We start from the raw sequence: 22,500 nt of genomic DNA, 5'->3' as shown, positions 1-22,500 counted from the left end.
TTTTAAGCTATAGCTGACGTTTGAGAATGAGTCTTAAAAAAAGTCATCTGTGTCTATTATATAAACAGGATGCGAAACATTGACCACCGAATTTTCCAGTCCATATAAACGGATAGTTCCAGTATTTGTTTTCGTGATCACGTTGACCTGTATACGGATTAGTGTACGAAAGTATATTAGAATGTAAGATATAAGTTACATATGTATATATACATTTAAATTACAAGATTGAAAACCATAGAAGTAACAGCATTTTCTGTAACTATTTATCTAATCTATGCACAGCAGGTGTTAGGTGAAGACGTCAGGTATTTATGAAGCCTTTATATAATTGTTGTGCAAGATGAACTCAAAGTAACTCCTACGTGAGGGTCGTGTGCTTACTTCCCTTGTTGTTGATTTATTTATTTATTTATTTATTTATTCATTCATTCATTTATTTATATGGTTTTGTTTCGCTTCTTATCATTGTTGTAGCCTTTACAAGAAATTTACACTGATTTTGGTTCATGCTCTGTTTTTATTTTAGTCCATTTGCATCCTTGGGGGTATATTATATATAACTCGGATCCGTTTTATTTATTTATCTATTTATTTATTTAAGAATTACGCATTTTTTGTAATTCGATCATAATAAAAACAAATAATCATTTTCTGGTATACCTGGATGTCCACTACTGATGATTTTGCAAACAGAGACTTTTCGTATCCATAATAATTCTGACTCTTCTATGATTATATTTTGTTTATACAAAACTGAGTAGACGGTTAGTCCCTTCAGTTTGAGATCTAATAATAATGTAGTCCAGGGAAAATCGTTCAGACTTTTTCTGTGTAATGTTACCTGTGAAGTAAGTAATTTGGAACACACATAATACCGGTATGATTACTTTAGAGAAAAAGCCGGTAAGATAGACTAAGGTAAGTATTAAACACTACGTACTGTTTTTAGCGGCAAAGCAAATATTCGTCATGGAATCAAGGCCCTTGCATGAAATCATCCTATGGGTTTAGGGTCATGTTCATGTATGCTCCGTAGGGGGGCAGTGCCATCAGTACACCTCTCATGATGCACTGTAGGCATTACTTGAGGGTCTCTGCAGCAGTCCCATTGGCCTCCATCGGCAACATCTTTCATTCCTTTTACTGTACTTCCGTTCAAATTCTCTTTCTTCCATCTGACTTTGCACCTCTCCTAACAATTTTTATACACGTAGGGGAACTGTGAAGCTTTCTTCCTGTTAAAATTTTCCTACCTTATTACTGTCAATTTCGCCTTCAGCGCTGAATGACCCCATAGGCCCCAGTGCTTGGGCTTTGGCTTAAATTCTGCTCTATGTTCACGCATGAACATTTTGTTCTTTGAAGAACAGAGTTTAGATATGAGGGAACAGCAGAACAAAAATAAAAGTAAAAAAGTTGCTGTCTTGTTATTTATTTAATAATATTTTAATAGTTCATAAATTAATATCCATCGTAAATTATTCGTCGAGGCATTTAATACTCAGGGGCTCCATATGCAGGGGCTGGTGGACCGTAAGCTGGGGCAGGATGACCGTAGGATGGGGCAGGGGCATAGGGCTTGGGTTCAGGGTATTTGGCCTCGCCCTCGTACCTGACCTCAGCCTGGTAGCCCTTGTAGTGGTCGGCGGTGTAGGTGACGATCTGAGTGCGACCGTCGGGGAGTAGGACGCGGTACTCGCCGGTCACGAGGTTCCCGTCAGAGTTGGAGTTGTGGCCGAAGTCTAGGCCCTTGTAGTGGTCCTTGACGGCGTAGTCGAAGTTGAAGGGCATACCCTTCTGCAAAGAAGAATCAGTTGATTTGGTGATGTTCGTGTTTGCGATATTATTATTATTATTATTATTATTATTATTATTATTATTATTATTATTATTATTATTATTATTGAACTAAGTAACCTCTGTAACGAGGCAATAATATTGACAAAAGTCACGGTAGTGTTAAAAATATATATTTTTTACAAGTCTCTCCTAGTCATTTTTAACCTTGTACAAAAAGAATATAATTTAAAACCACTGTGGCTTTTAATTGTCATTATTATTATTATTATTATTATTATTATTATTATTATTATTATTATTATTATTATTATTATTATTATTATTCAGAAGATTAACCCAATTCATATGGAACAAGCCCACCAAATGGGCCATTGACTCGAAATTGAAGCTTCCAAAGAATATGGTATTCATTTGAAAGAAGTTACAGAAGGTAATATGAAATACCGAAAAACCACATCAGTTATTAGAAAAGAAAAATTGACAGATTAACTTTACTCCAAATGATGATCTAATTAACTGATATCAATATTCGTAAATTAATTTTAATCCAAAGGATGTTATCAACTGATATCAATATTCGGCAGTTAAATACAGACGAAATATACGGAGGAAAATAGGAGGACCAACCTCATGCTTCTCAGGAGCATGGTAAGAGACGGGATGCGCCGGAGCGTGATATCCGTAACCGTCGTGGTGTGATGGTACATCCGGACGAGCCGAAGCCGCGGCCAAGAAGCAGAACAACAGAACGACCTGAAAAGTAAACAGCGAAAATGGATGAGGATTCTTGGAAGGTCCGTTTTCTTTCCTGGTGGTCACGTCTTCAACTTCAGTTCATGAACTTCTAATCTGCTTCTGGAGGAGCTGCTAAACTTCCGAACAAGAATGATGTAGTATAAACGAACAATTCGGTTCATGAACTTCTAATCAACTTCTTTTGGAACTCCTGAACTTCAGAAAATGATGATTTAAGCAATAAATGAACACTTCAGTTCATGAACTTCGAATCAACTTCTATTGGAACTTCTGAACTTCAGAACAATAATAATGTAATAATAAACGAGCAATTCGGTTCATGACCTTCGAATCAACTTCTTTTGGAACTTCTGGACTTCAGTAAAATGATGATTTAAGATTTAAATGAACACTTCAGTTCATGAACTTCTAATCAACTTCTTTTGGAACTTCCGAACTTCAGAACAAACGATGGCAGCTACGAACGACCAAATTTCCTAAAATTCTCGGACTTGTTGAACATACCTTAGTATTCATGGTTGGTGCCGATTGGAATGCGTCTGGAGTCTATGGAAGACGCTCATATGTACCGATCATTCATGGCCGAAAGTGGAGCATTGGGGGACCACACCCCGACGTCTAGGTCGGTCTCTAATGCAATTAGGACCATACTTTTGCACGCCAAACCTGTATAACGAAGCTTCCGAAACCGCAGAAGGGGGAACACGGTCAAGTTGATTGGCAGAATATGGTAACGTTTCGTTGCCGTAACCGAATCGCCTTCTCATTTGTAGTTAGTTGTGTTGACGTGTGGATATATATGTATATATATATATATATATATATATATTATATTATATTATATATATATATGTATATATATATATACATATATATATATATATATATATATATATATATATATATATATATATAGTATAAAATATGTATGTTTATATATATTTACATATTTTGTGTATATGTTGCATATATGTCTATGATATACATATATTCATAGGTAAATAATAATTTTGTGTTATATATTAATTATAAATAAATGTTATATATATATATTATTATTATTATATATAATAATATAATATATATATGGTTATATATATTATAATATTATATATATATGTATACTTAAATACATGTATGTGTATATATACTTATATATATATATATATATATATATATATATATATATATATATATATATATATATATATATACAGTAGCAGTCATAATACTTTGCGTGGTAGGGAAGATGGAAGAAGAAAAAGAGTACAACAAACTAAAAATATTCAGGAAAAATCAATTATTAAAGCAACCATCATAAAATTTGGAAAGAATAGTCACCAACTCCTGCCCTAATACTTGATAGGCCATGCCACAACGTTTACGGAGTTTTTGGAGTGTCCTGGGCATTGAATCTGAAAACCGCTGCAGGAGGGACTCGTCCAAATCGTCCCAAGCGCGTTTCAAACTTTGTGCTGCAAGAGGGACCTCATCCAATCGTCCCAAGCTCGTTTCAAACTTTGCGCTGCAAGACGTGTCCACATTTAGTAACTTTCTTTTCATGATTGCTTAATGATTGAAATGGCTGGGGAATTCCCTGGCTAGTCGTGGATATATTCAATTCCACAATCTCTAAGCCACAAAGTATTCTGGGCATGATCCCCAGTGCACGAGTCTTAATCCAATGCCATTGAAAGTCAGCCATTGAAACTAAAAAAAAATTCGTCTGAGTGAAATTGACTAATTGGGAACTTACCTAGAGCTACTGGCTCACTCAGAAAGTGTAACTCTGTGTAAGAGCTCTTCGGTAACCGTTGGATGTTGTGACAGTTGGATGTCGAATTCTTTTCTCGTTGCTCTTCCATAGCCATTGCTAACATTATTTTGTGTGGTTGAGTGAGTGTGTTGTATTAACAATGTCTGAACCGTATACTTCCATTGAGATATCGTGGGAAGAGTGATACAACTTTACAAGGAAGGCCTTAAAACTGGTGTAATTAGTCAAATAATTGGCGTGAAACAACGGACTGTCCAGAACATTCTGAAAACTTTTCGTGAGTCGGGAGGGAAGGAAGTACCCAAGGCTAGGACTAGCACTGGGAGGCCCCTTATTATTAGTTAGGAGGGGTTAAGAGTTCTCGCCATGCACATTGAGACTTCAAGTTCCTGGAGAGGAACTCTTAACCCCTTCTTACTAATGATAGGGGCCTCCAGTGCTAGTCCTAGCCTTGGGTACTTCCTTCCCTCCCGACTCACGAAAAGTTTTCAGAATGTTCTGGACAGTCCGTTGTTTCACGCCAATTATTTGACTAATTACACCACGTTTTTAAGGCCTTCCTTGTTAAGTTGTCATCACTCTCCCACGATATCTCAATGGAAGTATACGGTTCAGACATTGTTAATACAACCACACTCACTCAACCACACAAAATAATGTTAGCAACGGCTATGGCAGAGCACAAGAAAAGAATTTGACATCCAACTGTCACAACATCCAACAGGTTACTGAAGAGCTCTTACACAGAGTTACACTTTCTGAGTGAGCCAGTAGCTCTAGTTAAGTTCCCAATTAGTCAATTTCACTCAGCTGAATTTTTTTTAGTTTCAATGGCTGATTTTCAATGGCATTGGATTAAGATTCGTGCACTGGGGATCATACCGCCAAACGGAATACTTTGTGGCTTAGAGATTGTGGAATTGAATATATCCACGACTAGCCAGGGAATTCCCCAGCCATTTCAATCATTAAGCAATCATAAAAAGAAAGTTACTGAATGTAGACACGTCTTGCAGCGCAAAGTTTGAAACGCGCCTAGAACGATCTGGATGAGTCCCTCCTGCAGCAGTTTTCAGATTCAATGCCCAGGACACTCCAGAAAGTCCGTAAACATTGTGGCATGCCTATCAAGTACTAGGGCAGGAGTTGGTGATTATTCATTCCAAATTTTATGATGGTTGCTTTAATAATTGATTTTTCCTGAATATTTTTAGTTTGTTGTACTCTTTTTCTTCTTCCATCTTCCCTACCACGCAAAGTATTATGACTGCTACTGTATAGCCACAGAGTCATAGAGTAATACATATCATCAGGTAACATTGAGACAAATAGACATACCTGGTGCTCTCTTGCTCTGTAACCCTTAGGAGGGGTAGTGCCGTCAGCGGACCTCACGCGGTGCACTGTAGGCATTACTTAAGGTTCTTTGTAGCGTGCCTTCGGCCCCTAGCTGCAACCACTTTCGTTCGTTTTACTGTAACCCATTTCATATTCTCTATCTTCCATCTTACTTTCCACCCTCTCCTAACAATTGATTCATAGCGCAACTGCTTTGAGGTTTTCCTCCTGTTACACCTTTCAAACCTTTTGCTGTCAATTTCCATTTCAGCCCTGAATGACCTCATAGGTCCCAGTGTTTGGCCTTTGGCCTAAATTCTATATTCAGCTCAGCTCCTGCATTGGGGGCAGTTTCATTTGGCGCATCGCCAGGGTACAATACCGTATAAATAATTTCATTGGACGCATCAGCAGGTACAGTACTGCACAAATAATTATTCTATATATTGTATGTATACGTATATATAAATGTTATATATATAGAATATATATATATATATATATATATATATATATATATATATATATATATATATATATATATATTATATATATATTATTAATTACCTCCTTCAGGTAGACGTCCTAGTGCCATTCATCATTCTGCAAGTCGGTGTGGTTTAGACGCGTTCTAAATAATAAATAATAAATCCAGCTGGCCCCAGGTAAAGAATAAGATACATGGTAGTTTTTGAATGCGGTGGTTCGGAAGCAGGAATATAAAGGACGCTGGGTAGAGATATAATTCGAAGAACATTGACGAAAACCATAAGTCTTATCTTTGGATCCACCATTTATGTGTGAAATTAATAGCTGTTCACTTTAACCAAACCTTTCGTATTTTGCATTGTGACCTAAGTTATTTAAGGAAACCTGTAAACGTTTTAGCAGTTATAGCTGCTCGTTTTTGAAAGAAACACAAATTTAACTGTTCGAAAATTGAAATGGAAAGTTTTGTGGCCATGTTTGCATTTTTTTGGTAAAACCACACCCTACACAGGCGCGTGTTTATAAATAAACAAACACTCACTCAGATCTGCTTCTTTCGCCTTTTATTTATTTATTTTTTTTTTTTTTAGCATGAGGAGTCGGTAACAAGAAGTCAAGAAAGTCAGTCCTTAACCCAAACAGATTTTCCGAATAAATTCAATCTAACGAAGATGCCAAAGAAAAAAAAACCTATTGTTTTAAACTCCAATATTACGATAATGGGAGAAGTTCCCATTTAATTCCAAGGAATCATGGTTATGTTTGTGTGTAATCGAGTTGATATATTTGTTCCCTGGGTCATTATGTTATATATATTAGGGCTTGTGCCTTGTATGATAAGGCGCCCTATGAGGTAATGTTAGACTAGCGATAATCTTACGCTAAGTCGGTTGGTATTGCACTTCCATCTTCAATGGAGTGTCTGGGGGTTTGTAGATCATTTACGAAGTCGGTATTATCTTGTTGGTTATTACGACGATGTGTTAAACTCATGGTGAGGAGGTTCTTGTAGAAAACACGAAATATAAAAATATATGTATTCTTCTGAAGTTTTACATGCTGAAGATCAGATATGATTGTACAAGTCTTCTAATAACGATAGCTTGATCGCTTCTGCCAATGATGATGGCTAATCCTATTCCTCTACATGATAAAGCTTAGGTAAAGAGGTACAGGTCTTCTAATGACGATAGCTAACTCTGTTCTGCTCGTCTACCATCTCTGTTACAAGTTATGAAGGAAACAGACAGTAGTTCGAACATAGAACATACATACAAATGACATAGTTTCATACGAACACACAATCAAAATGAGACACGCTACAGATCACGTAGGCCGTTTGAATTATAGGTCGGGGTAGTTGTCTCAAGCAGGGAGCTTGGACTAATGTTTATAAACAATTGAATGACTACAGGTGACGGCATGTTATCTTAGCCTACATACTTATTGTATACGTCATCTTTAGCGTCTCTAGTCTGATCACATTCCTGCAAGCAATCTGGTTGACCTCTTTAGTTTAGACTTTTATATATATGGACTACTAACATTCCATATTTTTATTATGTAAACACTTACATCAGCTCGGTCAGCTACCAAAACCAGCTACTGAATATTACTCAAACTTGACTTGCATTTGACTTATAGGAGTGTGATACAGACACTATGTGAATATATATATATAAGTAAATAAAAATTCATTGTGTACATGAATTGATTCAAGTAATAAAATATAAAACAATGATATTGGTAAATAATAGTGATCACTTGATATATAATGATACAGTTTTTTCACTTCATCTCATTAAGATACATATGCTACAGAAAATACTAATGCTACTCTGATAATTGCATAGAATGAAGATTAAAACATGATAAAAATCATATTTTAACTGATAAAAATTTTCATATATGAATGATAAAATTATTGTTTATGCTGATTGATTCGTTGATTTTTATGCTAAATGTTATATATCTGATACTTTATCAATCATACTAACTCATATAACTGCAGATATTGGTAAGATAAAAGGTAACAGATTGATTATAGGCTACCTGATTTGTTTATACATATGTATATGGATTCATATAATTATGATTAATATATGTGCACTTTAAATAGATTCCTATTGCGTACACGCAAAGATATATTTAGATTCTGTTATTTATGATCATTTATATAAGAGATTCCTATTGCGTACACGCAAAGATATATTTCGCTCTGTTATTTATGATCAATATATATAGGATACATGATACTTTATATATTAGGATACATGACCCGAGGTTATACTACTTCACTTTTAACTAGCGTTCGAACAACTTTTCGTCCATTACACAGTTCCAGACAACCACCTATGCCCAATGAAAACGGCCTATTTCACAGGGTTAAAAAAGGGGAAAATTTGCCTGGGCGGGTCCAACGTTCTATTTTGGCGCTCATACCTATTCTCTGCATCCTAAGCTACACGATTACGTTCGCGTTGAATAAAAACATCCCCAGCACGAGTCCTTCGCCAGCAAAGTAGAGTTGAATATCCTTCGGGTCGTAATTGTCGGAAGTATGTCCCTTTCGTAGTCGATTTCCTACAGTCGCCGGAGCATTCCGCATTAAACGAGATTAACGACGAGATACGGTGTCCGTCGAGATTAACGACGAGATACGGTGTCGGTCGAAGAAGTCCATGAAATTCCTTTCACATGTAGGCGGTTGTTACTTGACTGTAGTCGTCCGCTGCGACGAACGATTTTTTGAAGTTGCGATGTGAAACTCTCGTACTGCAGGATACTGTAACAGGTTCCATTAACCAGCCTGCAAGTGAAATTATACTTGTCACAAGGGCAAAGTAAAATTCAGACGACATCCAAATACAGGGGAGGGAAGAGAGCCATTTAGACCAGACTTAACCCACATGAATTCGCTGATATTTTGGAATTCAAAAGAGTCCGCTGTACAAACTTTTTCATCCATGGCATTAACAATGAGTGAACCTATCCAGGTCTATGATGACTGTAAAAATATCCATAATTATAACAAATAAACAGATATCAATACAAAAATCCCAAAGAAAATTCGATATTACTGGTAGTAAATTACTAGACAAAGAAGTGGAAAAAAAACGGAGCTATTTGTAAGATTGCAGGCAACATAAGAGTCAAAGAGAAGATTAATCATGATTCTGTATTTCTCTATGCTAACTGAAATTAAGTTGTGATAAAATCTGATCCTATGTGCCCTAACAAAAGTTTCATATTCAATTTTCTCGCGCGCATCCTCTGAGGTTAATTTTAAAAACTTTATTAATAGGTAGGAGATGCAACGAAAAAAACCCACTATGGAACCAATTTCTAAATAAACTTTGGGTTTTTCAAGAAAATGTGACATTTTCCCATGAATGTTTTACCTGAATTGTAATAGGCTAATGTTGCAAGTAAATATTTCACATATATATCTTGATACTTCTAAATGTCTATGAGGTTCAGAAAAATTAATTCATTTTGTTGTTATAGAAATTCTATTGCTTATTTTGTTATTATTTTTAAAATTATTGCAACTCCTTAGCTAAAGTTGCATTGCGCACACCGATAGACACTTGTACCTAACGTCTGCCATGCCCCATGAGAAGTTCGGGCTAGGCAGTCCTTTCTCCAGTCAATCTGCTTTTGCAAGCGCGAGATGAAGCCCTGTGTAAGCAGATTATTGAGGTTAAAAGGAACAAATCTGATACGGCAATGATGACGTCGTCACTTGGCAGGAGATTGCTCTCAGCCAGCTAAGAGTTACGTTACTTGCTGTAATAAATACGACTTTAGGATAAATTTATTATCTTTTAATACTCGACCCACACGAAAAGAATGTCTGAAAAAAAAAAAACAGTACCAAAATTGAACAATATATTAGTTTCATGTTGGAAATCTGCATAATTGTAATTATGTTAAATTAAATATTCCTTATTCAAACTATATGAAAAAGGTTTCCATACAAATTCTATATATATTATTAGCCCTGTATAAGATTCATTATAGGATTATTTCATAGATAACATTTTCACTTCTAGACTTCCTGACTTTAAAATCTCTTTTATTTTATTTTATTTATTTATTTATTTATTTATTATTATTATTTTTTTTTTTTTTTTCATTGACTACGAAATATAAATCCCACTGGGGACAGACAATATGTCAGTAGGTTTTGGATATGTATTTGAACTTTTAGCTTATTTGTCATTACTAAATATATACGCATATATATTTGGATATTTAATTAATCTATGGTTACGTTTTTGCTTATTGATTTTATCGTGATTCCTTTTTATTATAATTTGTAACCCTTCCGACTTCTTACGGAGTGTATTATATTGACTCCACTTGTATCCATATTTATTTTATTTTTTTATATTTATTTATATATATTTTTTTATATATATTTGATAATTAATGGTTGGCTTGAATATGTGGAAAAGTGTTCTAGCGGCGTACCGTATAAGGCTACTTGCGGCATCAATTCTATAGATACAAGATATAAATGATAAGGTATTTAAAACAGCGAGAACCGCTATAATCCAGTTCGGATCCAATATCACGAGTTGTAACTCGTAAGACATTGACACTTCCTATTTAATTATCCGGTATTCTACCAAACTGATTGACTCTGGGTGATAAAATATATTATTGGTTTTCTTATGGAAAGGAATTCACACAACGTGTTAAGGAGATTATTATTGATTTACACACCCGAGTCACAGATTATTATGTGTTAATTCCATATTTACTGATTTAGCACTCATAAATATTCCTAACGCACTCAATTGCGGGTGTTTGTTTTTTAGTGCTATTAATTCATATAACGTGTCAAGGAACTATTAACACTAATAAGTGTTTATTCCCCTCTGTCAGACTCGTAACTCTGTTAATAATTCTAAGTATATTCTTTCAAGGATTGATTTGGCACAGGATAGGCCCTTAACTGACAGGTGTCTTAGTGTCCCTTGTTTTCATGACACGTGTTACAATCAGTTATGTGCTTTTTATATCTGTAAACATTGTAGGCCAGTAAAACAGTGATTTGGCTTTCTGTGACATAGGAGGGAACCCTGGATGACGGAATGCAACCAGTTTATGACGATTGGTATGAGAGAGGATTATTACTACTACTGGTCGTTAGTCCTCTGCTGTGTTCTTCGGGTTTTCCTCGTCACAAGACCTACATAGAACATTACATTCGATTACATTATTCTGATACACATACTATAAATATACTTTTGCTTTAGGGTTTCTGCTCGAAGTGTTTATTGTTTTTGCTTAGCTGCTGACCCTGTTTCCATTCGAAGTGTTTATTGTTTTTGCTTAGCTGCCGCTGCCACCCTGTTTTTCGTTCGAAGTGTTTATTATTTTGCTTATTGCTGCCGACTCTTGCTTTGTTCATTTGTAACAGTTCTGCGCTCCGACCCAGATATGCAATGGTCGCGATCTCTTGGGTTAAGGAATTTTCTGTTTAGATACGGTTTTAACAATAGGCACGATGTTCTATATCTTTTAGTCTAATTAATGGTTCTTTGCTGTATGGTGCGGGATTGCGGGATAATGCGTCAGCTATGATATTTGCTTTCCCAGGTAGATATCTTATCCTGGCTCCAAAGACCTGAATGATCATTTGTCACCGAGTTTCCTTTTGGACTGTGATTAAAGCCTTTGAAAAACTCGGTAAAGGACTCATGTTCAGTTAAGGACTTTATCAGGATAGCCATAGATTATGAACTTAAGATGTACTAGTGAGTTAAAGTACCTAGCCCTTCCTTGCTTATTACTGCATATTTACTTTCAGAGGGCTTTAGTTTACGTGAATAAAAAGCTATAGGAAAGAACTGTTTATCATATTGCTGAAGTAGTATCCCTCTTACCCTTTGGTCTGAGGCGTCTGTTGCATAAAAAAAAAAAACAAAAAATTCCTTATTTAAATCAGGGATTTTTAAGTTAGGTGAGCTGCATTATTCCGCTTTTAAGATATCGAACGCCTGTTGATGCTTTTTAGACCATAATAAATCTACGCTCTTCTTCGTAAGATCTGTTAAAGGAGCTGTCATGATTGAAGAGTTACATATTACATACGATTGTAATACCCACTACAGCGCCAAAGTGCTGTATCCCCCTTTTACGTTAATAGGTACCGGAAAGTTATGAATAGCCGACACCTTACCATGGACTACTTTAAGACCTTGACAATACACATAAAACCTAGATAACATGTTCGTTTTAAAACTCACATTTAGATATTTTACTCTGATATTATTTGTCTTTGTCTCTGTAGCACTAGCTCTGACTTTATGTGAATGTACTTCTAAGGTATTAGAAAAAGATTGCAAGATCAACCATATAAGCATGTAGGGTATCCCCTAAAAGTCTCCAAACACTATATTGTAATTGGGGTGCAACGTAAGCCGGAGGCATACGTAAAAAATTGATAATGTCCCTGAGTGTGTTGAAAACGGTGTATGAGGTACAATCACTTAGGTAATGGTATCTAGTAAAAGCTTTTAAAGTAAGTCCAAGCTGGTGAAAAATTTATTCTAACCTAACAGAGATAAGATGTCGTCGCTACATGGCACTGGAAACTATCGGGAGTCGTTTCCTTGTTTAAGCGACAAGAAAATCTACGCAGATACGCCAAGTCCGCATCTTTTATGGCATGACGTTTTGAGGGAAAATTATATGGGCTATTTGATTTCCTAATGGCTCCTATTACTAACATATTTCAACTTCGTCATTTATCTCTATTTTGAAATTGCAGTGAGAGGTCTATACGAAGGTACGTATATAGCTTTATGTTTGTCCTTAGACCGTATTTTGTGTTAAATTACATCCGTTTTTCCCAGAGATCACTCGCTAGTAGGAGAAACTTCCTGGTATTCAGGTAAAAGATAAAAAAAAACAAAAATTTCTGCTGAATCACCTCTGCTTGAATGACTTTACTGATATTACTTTTAGATAGATTATCAGAGGAGATTCAATCTACGACTGGTTGGTCGGGATTAAAAGTTAGCAACAATAAAAGAAATGCGATATTTATATGTATAGGTTTTTGTGGAATTACTATATTAACTTGTTTGCAGCGAGTCAACCGTGTCTAGGGCTTTGTTCGCGGAATAAACAAAGTATTTTCAGAGTGTCGGGAAGGATTAAAATTTCATTTCCCAGCAAAGTTCTTTTTACACGCACTAAGACATTCGAGGGTGCTCTTCTCGAGATTTGCGTGCAAAGTGCGACTGCGGTTGTGGGGAGAATTCTGTTGGGTCATTTGACAATGTTACGATTTTATGAGACAAATGTATAGTTCCTTTATATAAGTTATTATTTGATTAACTGTCTCATTTTTGTTCAAACTATTTTAATATGTTTTGAAGGTTTATAGGATTTTCCTTTGGTAAACACGCCTTATTTTGCAGGATGTAAGATAATATTTTTGTGTATCCCTAGATGGATATCTTACAATTACACTAGATACAGATCAATGTTTTTTATAACTATAGAGGTATCTGTAAACGCTCGCTTATCCGGACTTCTCATTAGGGAAGTTCGAACAACAGACGGTGAGTCCGTAAATACAGGATATTACGTGTACTAAAGGAATAAACAAAGATATTCTAATTTTTACGGCGCGTACAGTCGGGCTTTATCCACCACTACTTATAATAACTTACGTATTAAAAAAAAAACGAAAACCTGCTCTGATTACTTTATACGGTCGTGTGTTTCATAGGTAAAAATCCTTTTTAATTCAAAAGATATCCGGTATGTATGAACCAACATCGCTTTTGCCCCACTCTGCTAGAGTCGCTTATTGTATGGAAATTTGCTATGCTTTGAACACTTCGGCAGTTTTTTGACTGACCTTGACCGCTTGACTAGGTGACACAGTCACCGAGTTTGCTTGTTTGATTCTGAACGGGCTACTGTTTCTATTTCTTTTTGTAATAATTAGGATCCTTCTCTTTTATTACCATCGGCAACGTAGTGTGTGTTTTTAGCATTATGTTGCTGGTTACGTCTAAAGCAATGAATGACGAACTATTAGGAACTGAGCGATTACTATTAAGCAAGTTATCACTACTGCATTCAATATTAACTGTTTGTACTTCATCTTTGCTAAATTTGAAATAGTGAGGGATCCTGGTCAGCTCATTTGAGCCTGATGAAAGTTTTTTTTTAAACAGACATGTTTATTCCTTGCGATCCAGCCACCCCCCCATATTTTAAAAGTTAAGTTGAGTCATTGAGGTTCGATATTTTCTATAACTCAAAAAACTCAAGGCTAAAACTGCGATCGGGACTTTGCAAAGGAGCATTTATTGTCATGACCCGAAATAGTGTTACCTCTAATTTATCTAGATTTGTACGGGTGTTCCACTTGTTTTTTGTGTGTTTTCTAATCACTACAGTGCTTAACGACCCTCCATCCATGCATCTGTATAAATACAGACGTCCACTGCGTAAACGCATATTCACTGTTTAATTTGATTTGTTACGTAAGGGATTAATAATCACCCAAAAATGATAAAATTAACATAGTATATGATTATGGATTTTTCAGTAGAACTTCTGGAAACAGACACTCAAAGATAAAAAAACTCGCAGTAGCGAAATCTCAATGATGTAGATAATTTCTGTAAAAAAGTAAGATTAAGATGTCTCGTAACTTCAGCCACAGGAATAACGAAATTCGACCTGCAAAGGAAACACTCAAAGTTACTCCAAATGAATAAAAAATTGTACTTAGCTTGCTTTTGTGGGAAGTCACGGTGTTCCGATAACGACACACGGCCTTGGTCCTCCTTCTCTATTTAGCGGATGACCTGGTTTGGCTTCAGTTTCCCCGTGCGCGTTGTTTCGATGATTCGAGCTGCAGACGCGTTTCGGTTTGTTTCTTGGATGGCCGGAAACGCTCACTAACGATGTTTTCTTGAATGATTCTAATGAGAGACGAAGCTTGCGTTGTCGTAGGAAAAAGGACACGTCGGTTTTGTTTCTTGAAGTTATTCACTAACGATGATACTAAGTTGCTTGAAGAATCTCTTTGCTTTCGTCGTCGTTAAAAGAGTTTCTTTTGTTTGTTTTCTGAAGTCGCTCACTAACGATGATACTATGTTGCTTGAAGAATCTGCTGCTTCCGTCGTCGTTGACTTCTTATGATACATGATTTACTATTCTGGTTTTTTTCTTCGTAGGACGTTGTAGAGTTCTTCTGGTACGCTGGCCACCAATTATTGGGCTTGTGCCTTGTATGATAAGGTGCCCTATGAGGTAATGTTAGAACTAGCGATAATCTTACGCTAAGTCGGTTGGTATTGCACTTCCATCTTCAATGGAGTGTCTGGGGGTTTGTAGATCATTTACGAAGTCGGTATTATCTTGTTGGTTATTACGACGATGTGTTAAACTCATGGTGAGGAGGTTCTTGTAGAAAACACGAAATATAAAAATATATGTATTCTTCTGAAGTTTTACATGCTGAAGATCAGATATGATTGTACAAGTCTTCTAATAACGATAGCTTGATCGCTTCTGCCAATGATGATGGCTAATCCTATTCCTCTACATGATAAAGCTTAGGTAAAGAGGTACAGGTCTTCTAATGACGATAGCTAACTCTGTTCTGCTCGTCTACCATCTCTGTTACAAGTTATGAAGGAACAGACAGTAGTTCGAACATATGAACATACATACAAATGACATAGTTTCATACGAACACACAATCAAAATGAGACACGCTACAGATCACGTAGGCCGTTTGAATTATAGGTCGGGGTAGTTGTCTCAAGCAGGGAGCTTGGACTAATGTTTATAAACAATTGAATGACTACAGGTGACGGCATGTTATCTTAGCCTACATACTTATTGTATACGTCATCTTTAGCGTCTCTAGTCTGATCACATTCCTGCAAGCAATCTGGTTGACCTCTTTAGTTTTAGACTTTTATATATATGGACTAACATTCCATATTTTTATTATGTAAACACTTACATATAGACATTTTATGGCATCTTTGCTCTCTCACGTTTTGTAGGAACTCGTCAAATTGACCTTCATTTCACCCTACCTAATATCGTCTCTCTTTGTACTCTTATTTCTCTCACGTTAAAGTGACAATTTATGATTGGGAAGATTTTGAATGAGTAGCTTTTCTTGCTGTTTCAGAAATCCTCAGTATTTTTAATCATTGCCATAAGCTTTGGGTTTCTTGGGGTACACTCTAGGCATTACTTTTACGGGCTGCTCTACGAGCAAGAGCCCGTGCTGGCATAAGGTCAGCTTAAAAAAAAAAAACACTTCAGGTTCTTTGCAGTCTCTTTGGCCTCTAGCTGCAACCCCTTTTCTTCCCTTTACCGTATCTCCGTTCATATTCTCTTTCCTCCATCTTCCTTTCCACCCGCTCCTTACAGTACCTTCATGGTGTAACTGGGAGGTTTTCCCTCCTGTTACACCTTTTAAACCCTTTTACTGTTAATTTCCGTCTAAGCGCGGAATGACCTCATAGGTCCCAGCGATTGGCCTTTGGCGTAAGTATTATATTGCGTTCCATAAGCTTTGGTATGGTAGTCTGATTCTGAGGAGCCCATTAAAGACCTTTGCGTCATATCCCCTCCGAGTTTGTTTTTTTCCTCCAAACATTTAACTCCGTGGGAAACATAAACTTCGAAAATTAATTCGTATAACGGTGATGGTTAGGGAAGTTCAGATTTACACTAGATTTAGTTGTGAGTCTTTCTGTATTTAAAAAAAATGAATTTGATTCATGGCTTGAGAACTATTTAGTTTGCAAGAGAATGCATTTACAGCTCACAGATACTGTTGTGCATTCATCTAACAGCTACAAAGGTGGTTGGTTCCACGGAGCATTACTGAAACGGTGAAAGCTGACAGAGAGGCAAATTTTCGAAGAAAAATAAATTACTTCTCACGCACTAAAAAAAAAACAGTCTTCTGAATTAGGTGATTGTTTTGTTTGTTTGTTTGTATGGTGTTTTTACGTTGCATGGAACCAGTGGTTATTCAGCAACGGGACCAACGGCTTTACGTGACTTCCGAACCACGTCGAGAGTGAACTTCTATCACCAGAAATACACATCTCTCACTCCTCAATGGAATGGCCGAGAATCGAACCCGTGACCACCGAGGTGGGACGCAAACACTGATAACGAAAAAACAAATGGAAATAAAACGAAAATATTTAGTGCGTGCAGGGACAGACTTCATTTTTTTCTAACAACAGCATCAACGGCTCAGTAATAATAATAATAAAATTTTACTGAATATAATGGCGGAATTTACAGAATTTATTTTGTACAGAATTCTCTCAATTCTGTACAAAATAAATTCTGTAAATTCAGCCCTCATATTCATTAAAACATGTTTGAAAGAAGGTCTGTTTCCAACATACACAAATAATAATAATAATCAAAGTATTTTGGGTGATTGTTTCTTATAATATGTAGTCTTCTAAACGCAAATGCCTCATGTTAAACCGAGATCAGTTTTCTAACTATAGAGAATTATAGGAGACAGATGAAAGTTTTCTTACATTCTCTGTATTTGCCGAAGGAAAGCGTTGAAACTACCCAGTATAGCAGTTTGTGAAAGCCGTGACTTTTGAAAAAAAAACCTTTAAATTATATGAGCACAAAATAAATTCTTACACTGATAAGCCTTTTTCCTTTCTGTAGAGAATGTGATTGGTATCATTCTTGCTTACCAAACAACAGGTTCCAGCTCGATCCCTGGACAAGAGCAGAAGGATGGGTACGAAAAATAAGGCGTGATCCGACCTCCAGCTTACTCGGAACACATACAAGATTTTCCCCACATGAATAAGCTGTAAACATTATATCCCTAACTTTTAACGTAAATTAAAATGGGCTAAAGTCTACAGTCAAATAGAGCCTTGTTTCACCAACGAAAACTAAAATAAATACGCTACATTTTATTAGAAATAATTTTTCTGTGCCATTTTACATTTTCATTCTAATGAATAAATCATAAATATCGTATCCTAAAATTCCTGTATCTTAACCTTAACGCGAAACACCTTTTTCAGACCCTTTTTGGCTCTTCTATAGACCTTTCCTACCCTCCCAACAGGAAACACAACAACAACAACAACAACAACAAAGCAGTTTGTAGGCTTACTCCCCGAGTAAACAAAAATCCTACCATCCCTTTCTTGCCTTCGCTTGTGAATTATGTACTACATGGTAATTAGACGGCTGTGGTGACCACGTCTAGGTTTCACAATGCATGATACTCCCCTCATCTACATTAAAACCAGGTTTAATAAAATAAAAAATGAGGCAGAACACTTTGCACACCTTTAAGTACTTGGTCATTAGTCAACGCAGTTGGTCGTACCTATCTTATTAGAGGTCGTAGATTTAGCAACTTCATTTTAGATCGAAGCTGAAGTTCTGGAAGCTGCGCCCTCGTAAACCACATTATCTCGAGGGAAGAAGCGTAAATAAGAAATGATAAACAAGATATTCTTAAAATCGACCTTTATTTATGAAAATAAATAAATTATTTAGACATAATTTAATTCGAGAGGTTTAGTATTCTGGGGCTCCGTAGGCAGGAGCTGGTGTTCCGTAAGCGGGTTCCGGGTGACCGTAGGATGGAGCTGGCGTTCCATAAGCTGGGGCAGGATGACCATAGGCTGGGGCAGGGGCGTAGGGCTTGGGTTCAGGGTACTTGGCTTCGCCCTCGTAAGTGACCTCAGCCTGGTACCCGTTGTAGTGGTCGGCGGTGTAAGTGACGATCTGAGTGCGACCGTCGGGGAGGAGGACGTAGTACTTACCGGTCACGAGGTTCCCGTCGGAGTTGGAGTTGTGACCGAAGTCGAGGCCCTTGTAGTCGTCCTTGACGGCATACTCGAAGTCGAAAGGCATTCCCTTCTGTTGGAGAAGTAGAAGTGTTAGTTGAATCCTTTAGTACCTTAGCGAGAATACCTAATCACTTTTCGATCCAATACCAAATTACATTAGAATATATTTTTGTGAACAGGTAGGCTCTTATTTTATAGAATAATATCTTTAATATTTCTGAGATACTATAAGTCCGTCCAGAATTTGTACTGTAAATTCTAAATTCTAGGGAGAGTTCCTGGTGATTTTAAATCCAAGAATACTCACATTAGAATATATTTTTGTGAACAGGTAAGGAAGATTTTAGAGAAATCTGTAATATTTCTAATGATAATATTTCACAAACCTGCCCATCAGTTCTTACCGTAAATTGTACATTTTAAGGAAAGTTCCTGGTCACTTTGAATCCAAAAATATTCACATTAGAATATATTTTTGTGAACAGGTAAGCAAGTTTTTATAGATTTCTGTGATATATTTCTAATGGTAAAATTTCACAAGCTTGTCGAACAGCTCCTACTGTAAATTGTAACTTGTAAGGAGAGTTCTTGTTAATGTCTAAATAAAAGAATATGTATCTTAGACCTATTTTTAAGAATGATTATGAAAACTAGTAAAGCTATCTGTCTGAGATATAAAAAGCTCATCAAATTAACCGTTTAGTTGAGCACTCCTATAGTCAGCTCTAAAATTATGTTGATAGTATAAGCATATTAATCCTGACATTTTTCAGTATTTATCTTTTTCTTTTTTGATAAGCGAGATCTATTCTTCCTGGCTTTCCCTTTACCTCCTCTTACTTCTTTTGTGGGTTTGCTCCATATGAGTGAAGTTATTCTTCTGAATTAATATAATAATAATAATAATAATAATAATAATAATAATAATAATAATACCTAACAATTCACAGACATAACAAATGTTAACAAATCTGTTCTTCTCACCTCGTGCTTCTCTTCGTAGGAAGGAGCATGGTAGGATGGGGCAGGAGCGTGGTAGGTAGGGGCAGGAGCGTGGTAAGAAGGTTCAGGAGCATGGTAACTTGGAGCAGGAGCATGGTAAGAAGGTTCAGGAGCATGGTAGGAAGGTTTGGGAGCATCGTAGACCGGCGCCGGCGGGGCGTAGGCTAGAGGGTGCTCTGGGGCAGAATACCCGTACCCTGGGGGTGAGGGGCTGGGGGGCGGGGATCGGGCGGGCAAGAGCCACGGTCACCACACACAGTAAGATTACCTATAAGAAGAATAGAAATAGATCCTTGTAAGTATGACGTGTATTCGCAGATGATTTCTTCTGTTCCACAAATCACACTGGAGAGAACACAGAAATGGTGAGAAGTGAGGAGCAGTATCGAACCATCCTCCCTCTTCCTCCTCCTCCTCCTCCTCCTCCTCACTCTGCTTTCCTCACCTTGGCGCTCATGTTTCTGTTGGTTGAAGCTTTTCGGGAATGCTGACAAACCGGTGAATTCTGTTCATATATATGCGGACCACTCATGGTCAGTTTCGGCAGCCAGCCACACCCCACTGACCCAAGGTGGTCGGTGGTCATTAAGTGTCGTTTGTGTCATTTCTCGCTTAATTGTTACCCCTGAAATGACGCGAAAGGAAGGAAATAGGAAGTAACACACGCAGCGCAATGACAAGGGGGCGTTTATCATTCCTTTTGACAAACCGGAAATGTTTCTAATATTTAGCTGCGGTTAAAAATCTCCCCTGACTTTGGGAAAGATTTGTTCCTTGAGTGAATTATATACTCTTTCAGCCTTTCACAGATTTTGAATCGTAAGTTTCAGCTAAAAAGTTAAGTATATCTTAGTTGAACCAGGCTACTGAAATGATAAACAGCTCTCCTAGTGCTGGCCCGAAGGATTGGATATTTTTAAGTGGTTCGGAACCACTTGGGTTACATAGCTTTTGGAGTTTGGTCTTTTTACGTGCTGTGAAAATTACCTGGCTCAATGTTTATGAAGCAATGTGTGTTTGATTAGCCTTTACTGTGCTGAGGTTTGAATGTTCTTAAAAAACCGTTTACCGAGACTTAAAAAATACTGAAATTGATATACTGAATATTTTTTATACCCGAAATTACGTTTCAGACTGACCAAAAAAAAAATAATAATAATAATAAAAATAGTAATAAGGCTAACTCAAGGCACACTCATTATCATTTCTGTAATAGTTTTTCATTCACCAGATACGAAGTTTGGGAAAAGGCTAAATATTTTACCCTTCACCAGCGTGTGAAGTAAATGCATAAAAATGTAAATGTGCCTTTGCTAAGACCAGTTTTGTTATTATTGTGTATAGAGTAGCTGGAATCCATGGCAGTTGCTTGTCAATAATAATTATTCTAAAATGAGCCAGAAATGGGATTTTGCAATCATTAAGGAAATGTATCCGTGAATTCATGTTTTGGACAGTCATTCGGATATATATACTACATTAATTTGCGAAAAATGTATTTAAAGAAAAACTAATATCATATATGCTTAACTGTCCAAGTGTGTACAAATCTTCGCGTGAGTTCAGTCATGCTTGTGCATTTGCATATATCTAAATACATATTCACAGAGAGAGAGAGAGAGATAGGAAGACGACTGAGAGTGAGAGAGAGATGAGACGAGAGAGAGAGAGAGAGGAGAGAGAGGAGAGAGAGAGGAGGAGAGGGAGAGAGAGAGAGAGGACTGCGTTAACATTTCATATTATCATATGTTTTACCTGATATGTCTAGATATATATGATATATATGCTATATATATATTTATAATATATATATATATATATATATATTATATATATATATATATATATTATATCATATATATATATATATTTATATACATTATATATATTATATATATATATATTAGGTATAATATATATAAAGAGAGAGAGAGAGAGAGAGAGTGATAGACTACGACTAAGATTATATACATACTATAATAAATTTTAGCTAATACCGAATAGAGAGCGAAAGAGAAAGTGATATTCTATTGTACAGACTGTACTGTAATGAAAATGGACTGAGCATTTAACCCAATCTCAAGATTACGTCGGTAGAGGAAGTCGATATTCACCTCCTAGAAAACCACCGGATCTTCCAATGAAAAGAAATATCTCGATCGAGGAAATTCCTCATGCGTAGAAAATGACTAAAGATTTACCTCAGATAAAATCCCCTCAGGACACGTAGCAAGTGTTCCAAGGTAAGGTGGGGAATTGTATTCGGAAAGCGACTCCTTCGCGCTCTTTGATAATCGTGAATTTTATATTACGAGGTGGTGGGGTCATCAGTCACCGGATGGATGGATATTTTACGATACGTCTAAATGTTTCAAAAGCGAAAGAAAGTCAGCGTTTGGAATGCTTGGAGAGAATCAAGGAAACCTCGTTAATATATTAGCATGGGGCGTATGATTCGACATGCGGAAG

At 36.5% G+C, this 22,500-nt stretch overlaps 3 protein-coding genes across 4 annotated transcripts in view; all 3 read right to left on the bottom strand.

The window, feature by feature from the left end:
* LOC135223895 (pro-resilin-like) overlaps positions 1–22,500 on the bottom strand; it is a 71,592-nt gene that overhangs the window by 9,296 nt on the left and 39,796 nt on the right. The window lies entirely within an intron of this gene.
* Positions 1,430–3,090, bottom strand: LOC135223897 (cuticle protein 19-like). Its single transcript, XM_064262815.1, has 3 exons — positions 3,064–3,090; positions 2,431–2,556; positions 1,430–1,800 (listed from the first exon to the last, which is right to left on the bottom strand). Exons 1-3 carry the CDS (start codon positions 3,073–3,075, stop codon positions 1,498–1,500), a joined length of 441 nt encoding a protein of 146 aa, XP_064118885.1. The 5' UTR covers positions 3,076–3,090; the 3' UTR covers positions 1,430–1,497.
* LOC135223898 (cuticle protein 19-like) lies at positions 18,687–20,147 on the bottom strand. The gene is made up of 2 exons (XM_064262816.1): positions 20,014–20,147; positions 18,687–19,099 (listed from the first exon to the last, which is right to left on the bottom strand). Exon 2 carries the CDS (start codon positions 19,091–19,093, stop codon positions 18,755–18,757), a length of 339 nt encoding a protein of 112 aa, XP_064118886.1. The 5' UTR covers positions 19,094–19,099; positions 20,014–20,147; the 3' UTR covers positions 18,687–18,754.

The sequence above is a fragment of the Macrobrachium nipponense genome, chromosome 10 (assembly GCF_015104395.2).
Source record: "Macrobrachium nipponense isolate FS-2020 chromosome 10, ASM1510439v2, whole genome shotgun sequence".
NCBI classification, from domain to species: domain Eukaryota; kingdom Metazoa; phylum Arthropoda; class Malacostraca; order Decapoda; family Palaemonidae; genus Macrobrachium; species Macrobrachium nipponense.
The sequence above is the reverse complement of the archived record's forward strand: the minus strand, read 5'-3'. Positions and strand labels throughout refer to the sequence as shown.

Coding starts and splice junctions, on each gene's coding strand:
- LOC135223898 (XM_064262816.1), bottom strand. CDS start 19,093: ATGCCTTTCGACTTCGAGTATGCCGTCAAGGACGACTACAAGGGCCTC.
- LOC135223897 (XM_064262815.1), bottom strand. Junction 1,801..2,430: donor ATGCTCCTGAGAAGCATGAG/GTTGGTCCTCCT, acceptor TCTTCTTTGCAG/AAGGGTATGCCCTTCAACTT.